This window comes from Cetorhinus maximus, chromosome 23 (genome assembly GCF_964194155.1).
Source record: "Cetorhinus maximus chromosome 23, sCetMax3.hap1.1, whole genome shotgun sequence".
Taxonomy (NCBI): domain Eukaryota; kingdom Metazoa; phylum Chordata; class Chondrichthyes; order Lamniformes; family Cetorhinidae; genus Cetorhinus; species Cetorhinus maximus.
Window position 1 is genome coordinate 44,201,160 of NC_135901.1, and position 17,566 is coordinate 44,218,725.

Genomic DNA, 17,566 nt, shown 5'->3' on the forward strand with positions numbered 1-17,566 from the left:
TGCTTAAGGTTTTTCAAGAGTTAACAGTGTGGTTGATGAGGGTAATGCTGTTAATGTGGTGTACATGGTCTTCCAAATGGCATTAGGTAAAGTGCCACATAACAGACTTGTGAGCAAAGTTATAGCTCATAGAACAAAATGGGCAGCAGCAACATGGATACAAAATTGACTGAGTGACAGGAAACAGAGAGTAATGATTTTTCAGAATGGAGGAAGGTTGAAAGTGGATTTCCCCAGGAGTCAGTGTTAGGACTCCTGTTCCTATGACCTAGACCTTGGTGTTCAGGCACAATCTTGAAATTTATGGGCATAGACTGTGTAGAAGGTCCTTTCTCTGGTGGACCTTAGTGAACCAGTTGACTCTTTGTGACAATCCAGTATCTTTCATAGTCACTTTTCCCTCGTGCTGGCCCCACAAATTCCCAGATTCATTCAGCTCAGTTTCATAATCTGTTTTTGTGGGTTCTCTCTCACTCCCTTTTTTCTGTTTTAAATTAATTTCACAGGATATTAGAAGGAGAGGATTTGCAGTCAGGAAACTGAAACCAAACATCACATCAGGATCTGATGGAGTTGCACAGTTTATTGTAACCTGAATATCATTGGATTTTGAACATGGAAGGAAAAGGTACCGTTCACAGTGGGGAGAAACCATACACGTGTTCTGTGTGTGGATGAGGCTTCAGCCAATCATCTGACCTGGCAGGACATAAATGCAGTCCCAACAGGGAGAAACCGTGGAAATGTGGGGACTGTGGGAAGGGATTCAATTACATGGAAAGACATCGGTGCAGTCAAACAGCAGAGAGACCATTCATCTGCTCCGAGTATGGGGTGGGATTCACTCATTCATCCTACCTACTGAAACACCGGTGAGTTCACACTGACGAGAGACCTTTTAAATGCCCAGACTGTGGGAAGTACTTCAAAAGTTCCTGGGAACTGATATCCCATCAACGTGTTCACACTGACGAGAGACTGTTCAGCTGCTCTCACTCTGGGACTGGGTTCAGGTGATCATCTCATATGACTGTGCACCAATGAATTCACACTGGAGAGAAGCCATTTATCTGTTCCAAGTGTGGGAAGGGATTCACTCAGTCATCCAACCTGCTGAGACACCAGCATGGTCACACTGGAGAGAGGCATTTCACCTGTTCAGAATGTGGGAAGGGATTCACTGATTCATCCCATCTGGTGACGCACCAGCGAGTTCACAGTGAGGAGAGACCTTTTCAATGTCCAGACTGCGGGAAGTGCTATAAAAGTTCCGGGGACCTGATATCCCATCAACGTGTTCACACTGACGAGAGACCGTTCAGGTGCTCTCACTGTGGGACTGGGTTCAGGCGATTACCAAACCTTATTTCACACCAGCGAGTTCACACTGGAGAGAGACCGTTCACCTGCTCCGTGTGTGGGAAGGGATTTACTCAGTCATTCAACCTCCTGAAACACCAGCGAGTTCACACTGGGGAGAGACCATTCACCTGCTTTGAGTGTGGGAAAGGATTCACTCAGTCATCCAACCTGCTGAGACACCAGCAGGTTCACGAGTAACTAGAGTGATTGAGTTTTGCAACTGAACCATATACATTGGGGACTGTTTCTGCTGATGTTAGTAAACTCCAGCCCAGTTATAGGTGTTAATGTTCTGGATAAAAATAAAATAAATTAGCTTTCTATTAAATACATGACATTGATTTTTTTTTACTGTCCCTAAGACATTAGTTCCTTTTGAAGGGCTCCCCCTCCCCTCTCTCCTCCAACCTCACCTCCAACAAGTGCGAGGAGCTCATGGAGCTTCTTTGTCACCAATATTGAGACAGTCTGATCAGCTGCCTCTGCTGCTTCCCTCCCTTCCATTAGCCCACTGTGCCAAACTGCCTCTAACGCTCCCCCTTGTCTAAACCCTGAACCCACATCTTTCTCCAGTTTCTCTCCCATCTTCCCTTCCTGCCCTCTCAGAGCTCACTTTGCCCATGAGACACACCACCTGTTCCATCGACCCTATTCCCTCCAAACTACTGATCACCCAATTTCCCCAAGTTCAATGATATTAACGGTTCTCTCTCTCCTGGTACTGCCCATCTCTCCTTCAAATCTGCCATCATCACCTGTCCTCAATAAAACCAACACTTGACCCCACTATCCTATTAAACCCCCGCTCCAGCTCCAACCTCCCTTCGCACTCCAAATCCTAATCACCTCCCAAATCCATGTCCACATTTCCCAGAACTCCATGTTTAAATCCCACCAATAAGATCTCTGTCCCTGTCACGGTATCGAAACGGCTCTTCCCAAAGTCACCAATGACACCCGATGTGAATGTGACAAAGGAAAACTCCCTCATTGTCCTTCTCGGCCTGTCTGCAGCCTCTTACAACGTGGACCAAACCGTCCTCCTCCAATGCCTCTGCACTGGTGGCCAGCTGGGTGGGACATGATGAAACAATGTACAAACAATTCAAGGGCTGACTAACTTCAAGAAATAACCGGGCAGACAGGGAATGTCACCGTTAGAACAAGGAGAGTCCCTGGTTTCAGTGAATGAACCATGTGGGAATCTGTGGATTGCCACGGTCTCTGATTGATATTCATGGGTTAATATCGTATAATCTGTCTAATGTTTGCAAACACCGGATGGCCATGACTAACTCGAGAAAGAATGTAGCAAACAAGATAAGTCCTTTGTTTATACCATACTATAAAAGCGGGGACCTTCCAGTCGAATTCGGACTTCACCTATGGACTGGGTTGACGACCGGTGCCAGGAACCTGAGGATATCTCTTGACCAGCCATCGCCACAGGGTCCCCTGTGGGCAGAAGGGCGTGAGATTATTGTTTGTAGTTGTGTAGATGCAATAAAGTAACATTTATAATCAGTTGTCTCCTTTGATTCCACTAATATCGGTCAGATCTGAACAAAGCATTACCCAGTGTAACGTAACAAACCGACAGACGGGTGCTGAGGACTATCTAAGACACTCGGCATGAGTCAGCTGTGTGATGGAAAAGCAAGTTTAATGACGAATATGCAGATACAGGAGAGCTCCAAAGACATCTCATCGATACAAGTTTCTCCCGTACATTTGGAGTATTTTGTAGATATTACAGCATTGATCATGATTACAGAATGAACCATGTGCCTTTGCTTATAATTTCGATCCTGTATGTTCATGCCTATGTAAAAATGGTCTGCACCCATAGCTGGTTCCTGTTATTCCCCTCCAACCCCACACCACAAGTGCACTTCCTCCGACCTCCTCGACTTTCTAGCACCTTCTTATTGTCTTCCCTTCCATCAAAAATCAGCAAATTGTTAAAAAAGTCAATGTAAAAATAAGGTCTAACCTTGTGATCCTGACATTAGCAAGAAGTCCCCTTATGTCCCCGTTGGACATCTGTCCATTCGACCATACCCTAATCCTTCTGTAAATTAACCATGTTAGTCAGACAAAGCAGAATTATTAACTTGAAGCATATATGTGTTAAAGGCACATTCCCCCCTTTCAAGGTTTAGTACAGGTTAGGAAGAAGGTTCATATTGTCCTCATTCAGAACAACCCAGATTACAAAGGAACAACTGATCTCAAAGATGTGTGGAGGGGGTGTGCCGAATCAGGTTTAAAGTGGTGAAATGACATCACATTAAAATCTGGGACTCAGGTGGGGATATGGATTTGTGTTAGGTGGGAAGATCTGGATCAGTGTATTACTCCAGGAAGCCTGAAGATCAGAGGGACGGTATTTCAGAACTGATTCCTGTGATAGCAGCAATCCCATTGCTGTCTGTGAAAAAGACTGATGGAAATATTTAAAGTGGAAACAATTGGCGTGTTGGAGGATGATGTACACAAGGAATTTGTGAACTACCTGAGGATAATAGTGAGGGAAAGGAATGGATCTGGAAAGCAGCAGACACTTCATGTTGCTCCAGGAGAAGTGGGGCCTGGTTGTGTAGATGTCAGGTTTTACACAGCACACAGACAGCCTGTGGTTTCACCCTGGATGAAGGATCTCCGAATCGTACCATTCATATCACTGGATGGGATTCTCAGGAGCCATGTTGTCTGCTTGGAGAGGAAGGTTTGTGTTATAGCTAATGAGAAGCAGCACAGACAACCACACACAGAGACCCACACACACATTCTCCCTCTGTCTCACACACTCAGACAACATCTCCACACCCACACACATTTACACACACTTCCACACTCAGGGACACACCCGCACTCATACAAACAGACACATGAGGACACATCCTGTCCTATCAGGTGGACAACACCGACCAAAATGACTAATACTGGGGATAAAGTATTGGTGCCTGTGAAGAACACTGTTTTTTGCACATTCATGTCAACATCACTCTCCATAGCCTGTGAGCGGTTTTGACCATCCAATCTCACCCCTTTCTCTGAACATTAAATCTACATTGAACAAAATCTGGGACAGAGGCTACAACACAATTAGAACAATGAGCTGTCTATTGCCAGCTTTGGTGACAGTGGGAGGTTGTAAAATTTCAGAACAACATCCGTGGATAATTACAGCCTCTAATTTTCTCTTGGAATGACTGAAAATGTCAACTCCTCTCATGTTGATGGTCTGTTTGATGAGAGAATTCTGAGACAGGTCGCACGGAGAAAGAATATAATGTTGTTTTGACTCTGTATCCAATATTCCCCTGTGTTTGTTCATTGCTGTCCCAATGTCCTGAGACATGTTCCTTTGTTCAAAAGGAACTAATTTGTGTTAGTGATATTAAAAAAACACTCAATACACCATGTGTTTATCACAAATCTGATTCATCTGATTGTTATCCAGAGTATAAATCCCTATAACTGGGCTGGAGTTTATTAACATCAGCAGAAACAGACCCCAATGAACATGGTTCAGACCTGGATGTGATTCACAGCAAAATCCAATCCCTTGTTAATTGTGAACTCGCTGGTGTCTCAGCAGGTTAGTGACTGAGTGAATCCCTTCCCACACTTGGAGCATGTGAACGGCCTCTCTCCAGTGTGAATTCGCTGGTGTACAGTGAGTTGAGATGACTATCTGAACCCAGTCCCACAGTGAGAGCACCTGAACGGTCTCTCGTCGGTGTGAATACGTTCATGGTGCATCAATTCACTGGAACTTTTAAAGCACTTCTCACAGTCTGGGCATTTAAATGGTCTCTCATCAGTGTGAACTCATTGATGTGTCTCTAGATGGGATGACTGAGTGAATCCCTTCCCACACTCCGTACAGGTGAATGGCCTCTCCCCAGTGTGAGTGTTCTGGTGTATTGTGAGTTCTGATAAATATATGCTTTCTTTACCACCTGATCCACCTGTCCGGCCACCTTCAGGGACCAGTGGACATGGACTCCGAGGTCTCTCACTTCCTCTACCCCTCCCAATATTCTCCTGTTTATTGTGTATTCTCCAGCTTTGTTTGCCCTCCCCAAATGCATTAGCATGAATTATCATTCTCTTTTACAGCTGATTTAAAGTTACAGATTTTGCTCCAAAGATTAAATTGGGATTGATATTCAAAGTTAACTATTTTACTGCAGAAACAACTTCAGCTGGGAGTCAGTGAATTAAGAGGAAAGATCCCAGACAGCGGTTCTTCAAGGTACACTGCAGGCCCGGCAGCTCAATCAGCTCCACTCTCAGCTCAGGAGAGCTCAACAACTCCACATCCTGTCCACAGGGGAGTTCTCCTGGTGCTGTGGGACCAACATTCATGCTTTAACTAACACCATCAAAAAAAAATAGATTAAGCAGTTAGGCTGATTGCTGTTTGTGGAATCTTACTGTGCACAAACTGGCTGTCGTGAAACAGAAACAACTTGTATTCATATAATACCTTTAATGTAACAAAACATGCCAAGGTCCTTCACAGGACTTTCATAAAGAATCATTTGACATCGAGTCACATGGGGAGATATTAGGGTAAATAGACAGAACCTTGTTTGGAGAAGCAGATATTAACAAGCCTCTTTAATCAGGAGAGAGAGCTGGAGAGGTTTCGGGAGGAAATTCCGGAACTTTGCGCCTCGGCACGGCCACCAATGGTGGAGTAATTAAAATCAGGGATGCTAAAGAGTACAGAATGAGATAGCACAGGTATCTCAGAGGGTTGTGTGACTGGGAGTTACAGAGATAGGGAGGGATGATGCCATGCAGAGATTTGCTAACAAGGTTACGAATTTTAAAATTGAGGCATTGCTTGAACAGGGGCCAATTTAGGTCAATGACTACAGGGGTGAAGGGGACTTGGCCTGATAAAGCTCACGGACAGCAGAGTTTTGGATGACCTCATGTTTCTGTGTGGGATGGGGTGAATGTGAGAGGCCGGCTAGGAATGTATTGGGATTGTCAAGTCTAAAGGTAACACGGACATGGATGAGGGTTTGAGCAGCAGATGAGCTGGTGTCAGGTGCAGACAGGCAGCGTTATGGAGATTGAAATATCTGGTGTTAGTGATGGTGTGGATATGTGGTCAGAAACTCATCTTGGGGTCAAATAAAAGACCAAGATTGTGAACAGCGTGGTTCAGTCTCAGTCAGTTCCCAGGGAGAGGGATGGAATCGGTAGTTGGGGAACGGAATTTGTAGTGGTGACTGAAGACAATGGCTTTGGTCTTCCCAATTTTTAATTGGAGGAAATTTCTGCTCATCCAGTACTGGATGTGGGATAAGCAGTTTGATAATTTAGTAACAGTGGAGGAATGGAGAGGGATGGTGGTGAGGTAGAGCTGGGTGTTGTCTGTGTACATGTGAAAACTAACATGGTGCTTTTGGATGATGTCACAGAAGGAGGGCCTCATGGACAAGATGAGCACTGAGAGGACATGAGGGGAGATGGGAGAGAAACTGGAGAAAGATGTAAATTCAGGGCTCAGACAAGAAGGAACCTTACAGACAGTTTGGCCTAGTGGGAGAGTGGAAGGGAGGGAAGCAGCAGAGGCAGCTGATCGGATTGCCTCAATCTTAGTGACAAAGAAGCTCCATGAGCTCCTCACACTTGTTGTTGGAGGTGACAGGGGAGAAGCAGAGTATTGGAGATATTAAAAAGATTCAACACACCTTATATTTCACACCAAGTTGATTTAATTGATAAGTATCAACAATATTAGCCTTTATAATGGGGCTGGAGATTATTAACATCAGCAGAAACAGAACCCAATGAACATGGTTCCATCCAGGATGTGATTAACTACAGTGATTGATTTTGCTGTTACTTGTCAACTCGCTGGTGTCTCAGCAGCACAAATGACTGAGTGAATCGCTTTCCACACACAGACCAGCTGACTGGTCTCTCCCCAGTGTGAACTCGATGGTATTTCAGTGGGCAGGTTGAATTAATGAATCCCTTCCTACAGTCAGGGCAAGTGAGCAGCCCCTTCTCCAGTGTGAATTCGCTGGTGTCTCAGCAGGTTGGATGACTGAGTGAATCCCTTCCCACACACGGAACAGGTGAAAGGCCTCTCCCCGGTGTGACTGCGCTGATGTACATTGAAGTCAGATGATCGCCTGAACCCAGTCTCACAGTGAGAGCACCTGAACGGTCTCTCGTCAGTGTGAACACGTTGATGCAAGATCAGGTCCTGGTAGCTTTTATAGCACTTCCCGCAGACTGAGCATGTAAACTGTCTCTGGTCTGAGTGAACCAGCTGATGTCTCAGTAGATGGGATGACCTAGTGAATCCCTTCCTACACTCAGAGCAGGTGTATGGTCTCTCCCCAGTGTGATCTCGCTGGTGTGTCAGCAGGTTGGTTGAAATAATGAATCCCATCCCACGCTCAGAGCAGGTGCATGGTCTCTCCCCGGTGTGAACTCTCTGGTGTGTCAGCAGGTTGGTTGAACTAATAAATCCCTTCCCACACTCGGAGCAGGTGAATGGTCTCTCCCCAGTGTGAACTCGCTGGTGTGTCAGCAGAGTGGATGACTGAGTAAATCCCTTCCCACACTCAGGGCAGGTGAATGGCTTCTTCCCAGTGTGAGTGTGTCGATGAGTTTCCAGGTCAGACGGGTAATTGAATCCCTTCCCACAGTCCCCGCACTTACACGGTTTCTCCCCAGCATGAGCAGCGCTTTCTGCTTCCATGTTCAAAGGCCGATAATATTCAGGTCCTGATGAATCAAGTGACTCTCTCAGGTCTTGGTGTGAGTTTCCCAACAGCAAATCTTCTCCTTCTATTACCCTGTGAAGTTGATTTAAAACAGAAAAAAGGGAGTGAGAGAGAACCCACAAAAACACAAAGGCAGGTTGTGAAATTGAGCTGAATGAATCTGGGAATTTGTGGGGTCGGCACTAGGAAAAAGTGACCATGAAAACTGCTGGATTGTCTTAAAAACCCAACTGGTTCACTAATATCCTTCAGGGAAGGGAACCTGCCACCCAGTCTGGGCCTACACAAGATTCGGGCTTCTAGGGGAGGAGGGAGAAAAAGCGAGAGAGAAGTGAGAGATGCAGGAGAACTCTGAAGGAATCTCCCCAGCCCTCAACCTCCACCCACTAGACGGGCCAGGGTAGCCGGTGTATGTGAACACCATCACCTCCAACTTCCCCTTCAAGTCACACACCGTCCTGACTTGTCTGACATCCAGTACTGGATGAACAGAAATTTCCGCTATTTAAATATTGAGAAGAATGAAGCCAATGTCTTCAGCCCCCGTTACAAACTCCACTCCCGAGCCACCGACTCCATCCCTCTCCCTGACAACTGTCTGAGACAGAACCAGACTGTTCACAACCATGGTGAAATATTTCACCCCAAGATGAGCTTCCAACCACATATCCACCTCATCACCAAGACCGCGTATTTCCACCTCAGTAACATCGCCCGACTCCACCCCAGTCTCAGCTCATCTGCTGCTGAAACTCTCATCCATTCCTCTGTTACCTCTGGACTGAACTATCCTAACACACTTCCAGCCAACCTCCCATATTCAACCTCCCTGTAATCTTGAGGTCATCCAAAACTCTGCTGCCCATGTGCTTACTCGCACCAAGTCTTGTTAACCCATCACCCCTGAGCTCACTGACCTACAAACGCTCCGGGTTAAGGAGAACCTAAATTATAAAATTCTCATCCTTATTTTAAAGGCTGTGTTTGCTGCCGTTGTGCAAGCGCAGTTGTGCTGTTTTATTCTGTCTTCATAGGGTTAATCTCTCCTCCTCCTCAGGCTCAGGTCACCACTGCAGACTCACCGTGAGGAAACGCAGACTGACCTGGTTACAGTGTCCATCAATCAGCCAACTCAGTCAACAGCAGAGAGCTTTGATTGTACAGTCCTAATCTCTAATGCTTTTTTTTAAACGCATGCTGTTCTTTGAAATGCCTTGGAAAGTTTTATTAAGTTAAAGGCACCATTTAAACACAAATTGTTGTTGTTGATTTGGACATATAGCACTGTTCCTTCATCATGGGTGAATAACCTGTAACTCCTTACCTAACAGCATTGTGGGAGCACCTTCAACACACGGACTGCAGCGGTTCAAGAAGGTCATACATCATCTTCTCCACAGGCAACTGGGGATAGGCAATATTTGCTGGTCTGGTTAGTGAAAGGGCAGGGGAGTGGGACTGGCTAATGTGCTCTTGCAGAGAGCCAGCATGGGCACAATGAGCTGAATGGCCTCCGTCTGTATTGTAATCATTCAGTGATTCAGTGACTGGTTGAGAAAGGACCTACACTGGAGGCCAGGGACCAACTTCTGTAACCAACACCCACCCTGATACAAACCGGCTCTTAATTGGTCTGTCTGTGTTTCTAGACTCGGTTCTGCGAGCAACGCCTGCAATAAAACAATAGCAAAATACTGCAGCTGCTGGAAATCTGAAATAAAAAGAGAAAATGCTGGAAATACTCAGCAGGTCAGGCAATATCTGTGGAGCTAACATTTCAGGGTGTGCAGAATGATTTAGGGGGAATAAAAATGGTGCAGAATTTGATGGTCAATATAAGCTCAGAAGTGGAAGAGAAATGGACTATAGCACAGGAAAAAAAATTCCTGACTGTGAAAGATACTGTGGGAAGACAAAGCTGGTAAGACAGCTGGTCAGGGGATGGGTAGATGTGGAAACCTTGTTTGGACACAATCAGCAGAAGTAACAGTTAAGTGCCAAACACAGCTAAAGTGCATCCAGTATTAGAGACAGAGGAAGTTAGACAAAGGCAGAGAGGTGATCAGGGAGGGCAGAGGTGAAACAGAGCAAAAGATGGACATGGATTCAGATCCACAGTAAAGGAGCCACACTAGCCCCAGAGCGATGGAACCTCTAAAAAATAACAGAGGAGAGAACTAAAAGCTCCAAAATGTAGATGAATGGTCAAAAACACTCAACTCTGAAACAATTTCAGTTTTCAACTTTAAACTCTCCTGCAGGAGCCTGCAGCTAGAAAGATATCAGAAGCACTGGAGTCAGAGAAAAATCTCCCAGTTGAGGAAATACCCGGGGAGCGGGGTGATGTCACCGTGTAATTGTCGATGTGTGATGATGTCACTGTGTAATTGTCGATGTGTGATGATGTCACACACACGAACACAGAACATCTGGGTCTGTGCAAACCAGTGATCACCACACATTATGAAGGATGGGAGGATCCTTGAGAGGGGGCAGAGGAGATTTACCAGAATGGGTCGAGGGATGAGGGATTTTAGTTGCAAGGTTAGATTGGAGAAACTGGGATTGTTCTCCTTGGAGCAAAGTAGATGGAGGGAAGATTTAATAAAAGGTGCACAAAATTATGAAAGGTTTACGTAAAGTAGGTAAAGAAAAGCTGTTCACAGTAGCAGATCGTGAAAGGATTATGGGTCGCAGATTTAAGATTTTGGGTAAAATGTACAGGAGGTATGTGAGAAAGAAATGTTTGCACAATGAGTGGTAATGACCTGGAACTCAATGCTTACACTCAGAGGCCGATAGAATCCAGGCCCTGAATTTCTATCCTGGACTGAGTGTGGCAGGTTTGGGAAACGGTTTGTACAGAGCATTAAAAAAGGATGATCCAGGTCCTGATGAATTGAGTGACTCTGTCAGATCTCAACCGTCTGTAAATGTTCCCCTTCTAACCCCCTGTAAAAGGAGTTTCCAAAATCCATCCCTGTCAGTCCAGGATAGAAATGCACAACATTCTCTCCTCTTGCTCGCTGGACCAGGATGACCGCGCATGCGCCCTGCTGCACATTGCCCCCTATAAAGATGGCGGCCGTTACCCCGGGCCTGGCGAAGGGAGAAATCCAGAATTTTTCGGCCCGTTCTCTGCAAACACAAGACCGGTACCTTGTTATTTGGGGTCTGAGGCCTGCACTGTGTTTTTATGAAGCCTCCCTGCCCACTCCGCCGGCTCCATTCCTCCTCACATACCCACTAACTCTGTTAGTTTGCTCCACTCGACATTCTCTCACCCGCACTGAGCAGCTTCCGTCACAGACCAGTATTGCGCAAGCTCATGAAATGGGCCGCACTGCGCATGCTCCAAGCACACACCCTAATACGCATGTGTAGGGAGCTGCTGTTGTGAGGATAGGGCACATTCTGGCCCCTGTTGAAGGCTGGGTAATCAGGCTGCCATTGAGAGGTCGTTTTTTTGAATAGAAAATTATGTTTTGTGATCCGATGACGAACGAAGCCCAAGACCAATATATAAAATTATTCAGTCAATTGGTATGACAAACAAAGTGCATGGGTCCTCTGCCATAAAACTGTCCTGGGTGTAAATAACTGCAGTAAAATCCCCTACATTTAGATGTGAACTCACTGGAGTCTCAGTAGGCGGTGTGAACAATTATTGTTTCTTCTCATACACAGAACATTTAAGCGCCGTCTTGTCAGTAAGAACGTCACAAATCAGCCGGTGAACAATCCTTTCACAATGTCATTTTACCCCTAAGTTCCAGGACCATTGTACATGGATTTGGGAGTTAAGCATGATTTTGGAGACGGAAGAGTGGTCGGAGATTGGATGAGAATTGCAAGGATGTCGGGGTCAAGGATGTACTCGTGGGAGGGAAAGAAGCAGCAGAGGCAGCTGATCGGATTGTCTCAATCTGAGTGACAAAGAAGCTCCATGAGCTCCTCACACTTGTTGGAGGTGTTGATGCAGTAGACAGGGGAGAGGGAGAGTCCAAAACAAGGACTAACTTGTGTTAGAGATGTTTTTAAAAATTCAACATCCTCTGTGTTTGATAGAATGTTGATTTATTTGATCTTTGTCCAGAATATTAACCTTATAACTGGGCTGGAGTTTATTAACATCAGCTGAAACAGACCCCAATGGGTATAGTTCATTCTTGTATATTATTAACAGCAAAATCCAATCACTGTATTTCGCTGTGAACTCGTTGGTGTCTCGGCAGGTGGGATGAATGAATGCGTATCTTCCCACACTCAGTGCAGGTGTACAGCCTCTCCCCAGCGTGAGAGCGCTTGTGTAGAGAGAGGTGGGATGATTGCCTGAACCCAGTCCCATAAAGAAGGCATCTGAACGGTCTCTCATCAGAATGAATACATTGCTGGTGGATCAGTTCCTGAGAACTTGTAAAGCACTTCCCACAGTCTTGAAATTTAAAAGCTCTCTTTGATGTGCAATCAGGTTGGATAAATTAATGAATCTCCTTCCACACAGCGCAGATGAATGGCCTCTCCCCAGTGAGAACTCGCTGGTGTGTCTGCAGGTGGGATAACGGAGTGAATCCCTTCTGACACTTTAAGCAGGTCAATGGCCTCTCCCTAGTGTGAATGCTCCGATGAGTTTCCAATTTCGATGGGTAAATGAATCCCTTCCCAGTGTCAACATTTGCACAACTGCTTTCAGTTGTGACTGCATTTATGTTTTGACCAGGCCAGATGATCGGCTGAAACCTCATCCACATGCAGAACACTGTGAACGGTGCTTTCTTTTCCCATTTTCAAAATCCCACAATTCTCTGCGGCCAAGAAACCGCTCTGTCCAATAGAGACGCCCTCTGAAGAAGGGTCATACAGACTGGAAACTGCTGTCAGGCGTCGCAAGGGCCAGGGGCATAAAAATTCATTCACAAATGTTCCAAAAAGAGATACATTATAATCGCCAGGAAAGGCTAAACACCCTGAAGCTCTTTTCTCTGGAAAAGAGAAGGCTAAGAGATGACCTGATAGAAATAGGATAAAGAATGGAGTTGGAAGCTCAGGAATGAAAACAATGGCTTCTATCTTCCCAAAATTTAATTGGAGAAAATTTCTGCACATCCACAAACAGTCTGATAATTTAACAAAAGTGGAGAAGTGGAGAGAGGTGGTGGTGAGGTAGAGCTGGGCACTGTCAGTGTACACGTGATAACTGACACTGTGTTTTCAGATGATGTCGCTGTGGGGAGAATGTTGATGAGAAATAAAAGGAAGCCAAGGCTGGGTCCTCTGGGGACACCAGAGGTAACTGTGGGAGTGGGAAGGGAAGACATTCCAAGCGATTCTTTGACTATGATTAGATAGAGAAGAATGGAACCAGGAGAGGGCAGACCCACCCAGCTGGACGACAGTGGAGAAGTGTTGGAGCAGAATGGTGTGGTCAACCTTGATAAAAGGCTGCAGGCAGGTCGAGAAGGGATAGTTTACCTTTATCACAGTCACATAGGATGTCATTGGTGGCTTTGATCAGAGCTGTTTCAGTGCAGTTGCGGGGCAGAAAGCTGATTGGAGGGATTCAGACAGGGAGTTCTGGGAAAGATGGAGACGGATTTGGGAGGTGTGAACACTTTTCAAGAGTTCAGAGAGGAACTGGGGATTGAAGATGGGTCAATACTTTGCAAGGACAGTAGAGTTAAGTAATTGTTTTTTGAGGAAAGTGTGATGATTTGAAGGAGAGAGGGATAGTACCAGAAGAATGAGTACTGTGAACAATATCAGTGAACATGGGGAAGTTGGGGGATCAGCAGTTTAGTGGGAATAGGGTCGATGGAGCAGGAGGTGTGTCTCATGGACAAGATGACCACTGAGAGGGCAGGAAGGGCGATGGGGGAGAAGCTAATGAAAGATGTGGGTTCACGGCTTGGACAAGGTGGAACATTATACAGGCAGTTTGTCCCAGTGGGCTAGTGGAAGGGAGGGAAGCAGCAGCGGCAACTAATCGGATTGTCTCAATCTTAGTGACAAAGAAGCTCCATGAGCTCCTTACACTTGTTGTTCGAGGTGAGGATGGAGGAGAGAGGGGAGAGGGAGAGCCCTTCCAGAGAAACTAACTTGTGGTAGAGATAATAACAAGACTCAATATGCTATATTTAACACAAATATATTTTATTTGTCCTTATCCAGAATATTAGCCCCAATAACTGGGCTAGAGTTTATTAACATCAGCAGAAACAGACTACAATGAACAAGGTTCAGTCCTGGATGTGATTAACAGCAACATCCTGTTTGTTATTTGTGAACTCGCTGGTGTCTCATCAGTTGGGATGACCAGGTGAATCCCTTCCCACACTTGGAGCAGCTGAACGGCCTCTCCTCAGTGTGAATTCGCTGGTGCTTCAGGAGGTCAGAGGACACAGTGAATCCCTTCCCACATACAGGACAGATGAACGGCCTCTCTCCAGTATGAATTCGCTGATGTCTCAGCAAGTGGGATGACTGTGTGAAGCCCTTCCCACAGTGGGAGCAGGTGAACTGTCTCTCCACAGTGTGAATTCACTGGTGTCTCAACAGATCGCATAAATTAACGAATCCCTTCTCACACTCGGAGCAGATAAATGGTCTCTCCCCAGTGTGAACTCGCAGGTGTGTCAGCAGGTTGGATAACTGAGTGAATCGCTTCCCGCACTCGGAGCAGGTGAACTGCCTCTCTCCAGAGTGAACTCTCTGGTGTATCAGCAGGTTTGATGACTGAGTGAATCTCTTCCCACACTCGGAGCAGGTGAACGGTCTCTCCCCAGAGTGAACTCTCTGGTGTTTCAGCAGGGTGGATGACTGACTGAATCCCTTCCCACACTCGGAGCAGGTAAATGGCCTCTCACCAGTGTGAACTCGCTGGTGTGTCTGCAGGTTGGATAACTGAGTGAATGCCTTCCCACACTCGGAGCAGGTAAATGGCCTCTCCCAAGTGTGAACTCTCTGGTGTGTCAGCAGGTTGGATAACTGAATGAATCCCTTCCCACACTCGGAGCAGGTAAATGGCATCCCCCCAGAGTGAATTTGCTGGTGCCTCAGCAGGTTGGATGCCCAAGTGAATCCCTTTCCACACTCGGAGCAGGTGAACGGCCTCTCTTCAGTGTGAATGAGCTGGTGTCTCAGGAGGGTGGATGAATCAATAAATCCCTTCATACATACAGAACAAGTGAAAGGCCTCTCCCCAGTGTGTGTGCGCTGGTGAGTATCCAGCCTGGATGGATAATTGAATCCTTTTCCACAGTCTCCACATTTCCATGGTTTCTCCCCACTGTAACTGCATTTATGTTTTGACAGGCCAGATAATCGGCTGAAGCCTCGTCCACACAGAGAACACATGTACGGTTTCTCCCCACGGTGAACGGTGCTTTTTCCTTCCATGTTCAAAATCCGATGAAATTCAGGTTACGACTAATTGTGCGACACCGTTAGATTCTGATGAAACATTGGGTTTCCCAATTGAAAATCCTGGGGAAATAGTTTAAATAGACAAAAGTGAATGAGAGACAAACCACAATAACACAAAAACAGGTTGTGAAATTGAGGTGAATGAATCTGGTAATTTGTGGGGCCAGTACCAGGAAAAAGTGACCATGAAAACTGCTGGATTGTTATAAAAACCCAACTGGTTCACTAATGTCCTTCAGGGAAGGGAACCTGCCAACTGGTCAGGGACTATACAAAACACCAGCATCTACTGGGGGAAATAGAGAGGGAGATGGGAGAGGCAGGGGGTGAAGGAAAGGAATTTTATGCATCTGCAATTCTACCAACATCTCCCAAACCCTCACCCTCCATCCCCTAGAAAGACCAGGGTATATGTATGTGAACACCATCACCTCCAAGTTCCCCTCCAAGTCACACACCATCCTGACCTGTTTAACATCCAGTGTTGGATGAACAGAAATTTCCTCCATTTAAATATTGGGAAGATTGAAGCCATTGTCTTCAGTCCCTGCTACAAACTCCACTCCCTAACCATCAATGCCATCCATCTCTCTGACAACTCTGAGGCTGAGCCAAACTGTTCACAACCTTAGTGTCATATTTCACCCTAAGCTGAGCTTCTGACTACATATCACTAAGACCATCTATTTCCACCTCAGTAACTTTGCCTGCCAATAAAATAATAGCAAAATACTGCAGCTGCTGGAAATCTGAAATAAAAAGAGAAAATGCTGGAAATACACAGCAGGTCAGGCAGTATCTGTGGAGAGAGAAACAGAGTTAACATTTCAGGGGTGCAGAATGAACTACAGGGAACAAAAATGATACAGAAGCTGATGATCAATATAAGCTCAGGGGTAGAAGCGAGGTGGACTATAACACAGGAAAAACAACTCCTGACTATGAAAGACATGGTGGGAAGCTATAGCTGGTAAGCCAGCAGCACATGGTCAGGGCAGCAGTTGGCAGAAGTAACCGTAAAATCCTAAACAGAGCTAAAATACACCCACTATTAGAGACAGAGAAAGTTAGACAACAGCAGAGAGGCGATCAGGGAGGGCAGAGGTGAAACAGAGCAATGGATAGACACAGAATCAGATCCACAGTAAAGGAGTCACACCAGCCGCAGAGCTGTCGGACCTCACACGGATAACAGAGGACTAAAAGCTCCAAATTGTAGATGAATTGTCAAAACTACTCACCTGTGAAACAATTTAACTCTTTTCAGCTTTGGAAACTCCTGCCGGAGACTGTAGCTGGAAAGATATCAGAATCACTGAAGTCAGAGAAAAATCTCCCAGTTGAGGAAATACCCTGGGAGCGGGGTGATGTCACGCGCAATTGTCGGCGTGTGCTGATGTCACAGTATAATTATCGATGTGTGCTGATGTCACAGTGTAATTGTCGATGTGTGATGACATCGCAGACATGGACACAGAACATCTGGGTTTGTGTAAACCACTGATCACAACACATTATGAAGGATGAGAGGGTCCTTAAGAGGGTGCAGAGGAGACTTACCAGAGTGGTTCAACGGGTGAAGGATTTTAGATTAGTTTGGAAAAACTGGTGTTGTTCTCCTTGGAGCAAAGTAGATTGAGGGGAAATTTGATAGAGGTATACAAGTTAATGATTGGTTTACATGAGGTAGTTAAAGAAAAGCTGTTCACATTATCTGATCATAAAAGGGTTATGGGACACAGATTTAAGTTATGAAGCAAGATTTACAGGAGGGGTGTGAGCAAAAATGAGTGATAATGACCTGAAACTCATTACTTACTCTCAAAGGTTGATGAATCGAGTGAGTCTGTCAGATCTTGATCTGATGTTTGGTTTGAGTTTCCCGTCTGCAAATCCTTCCCATGTGATATCCTATGAAAAGATTACAAAACAATCAATCACTGTCAGTCCAGGACAGAAAATGAGAAATATTTCTCTTGGTTTGAGTTTGTTGTGTGTAAATCCTCCCCTTCTAA

General features: G+C 45.6%; 1 protein-coding gene across 1 annotated transcript in view; it reads left to right on the top strand.

The window, feature by feature from the left end:
* The window catches only part of LOC144698514 (uncharacterized), a gene marked incomplete at its 5' end in the record, with an annotated part of 136,789 nt that overhangs the window by 26,312 nt on the left and 92,911 nt on the right, over positions 1–17,566 (top strand). Inside the window, one exon of the mRNA XM_078570452.1 lies at positions 1,269–1,556. Within this exon, the coding sequence (XP_078426578.1) occupies positions 1,269–1,556 (288 nt within the window). The remainder of the gene's footprint in view (positions 1–1,268; positions 1,557–17,566) is intronic.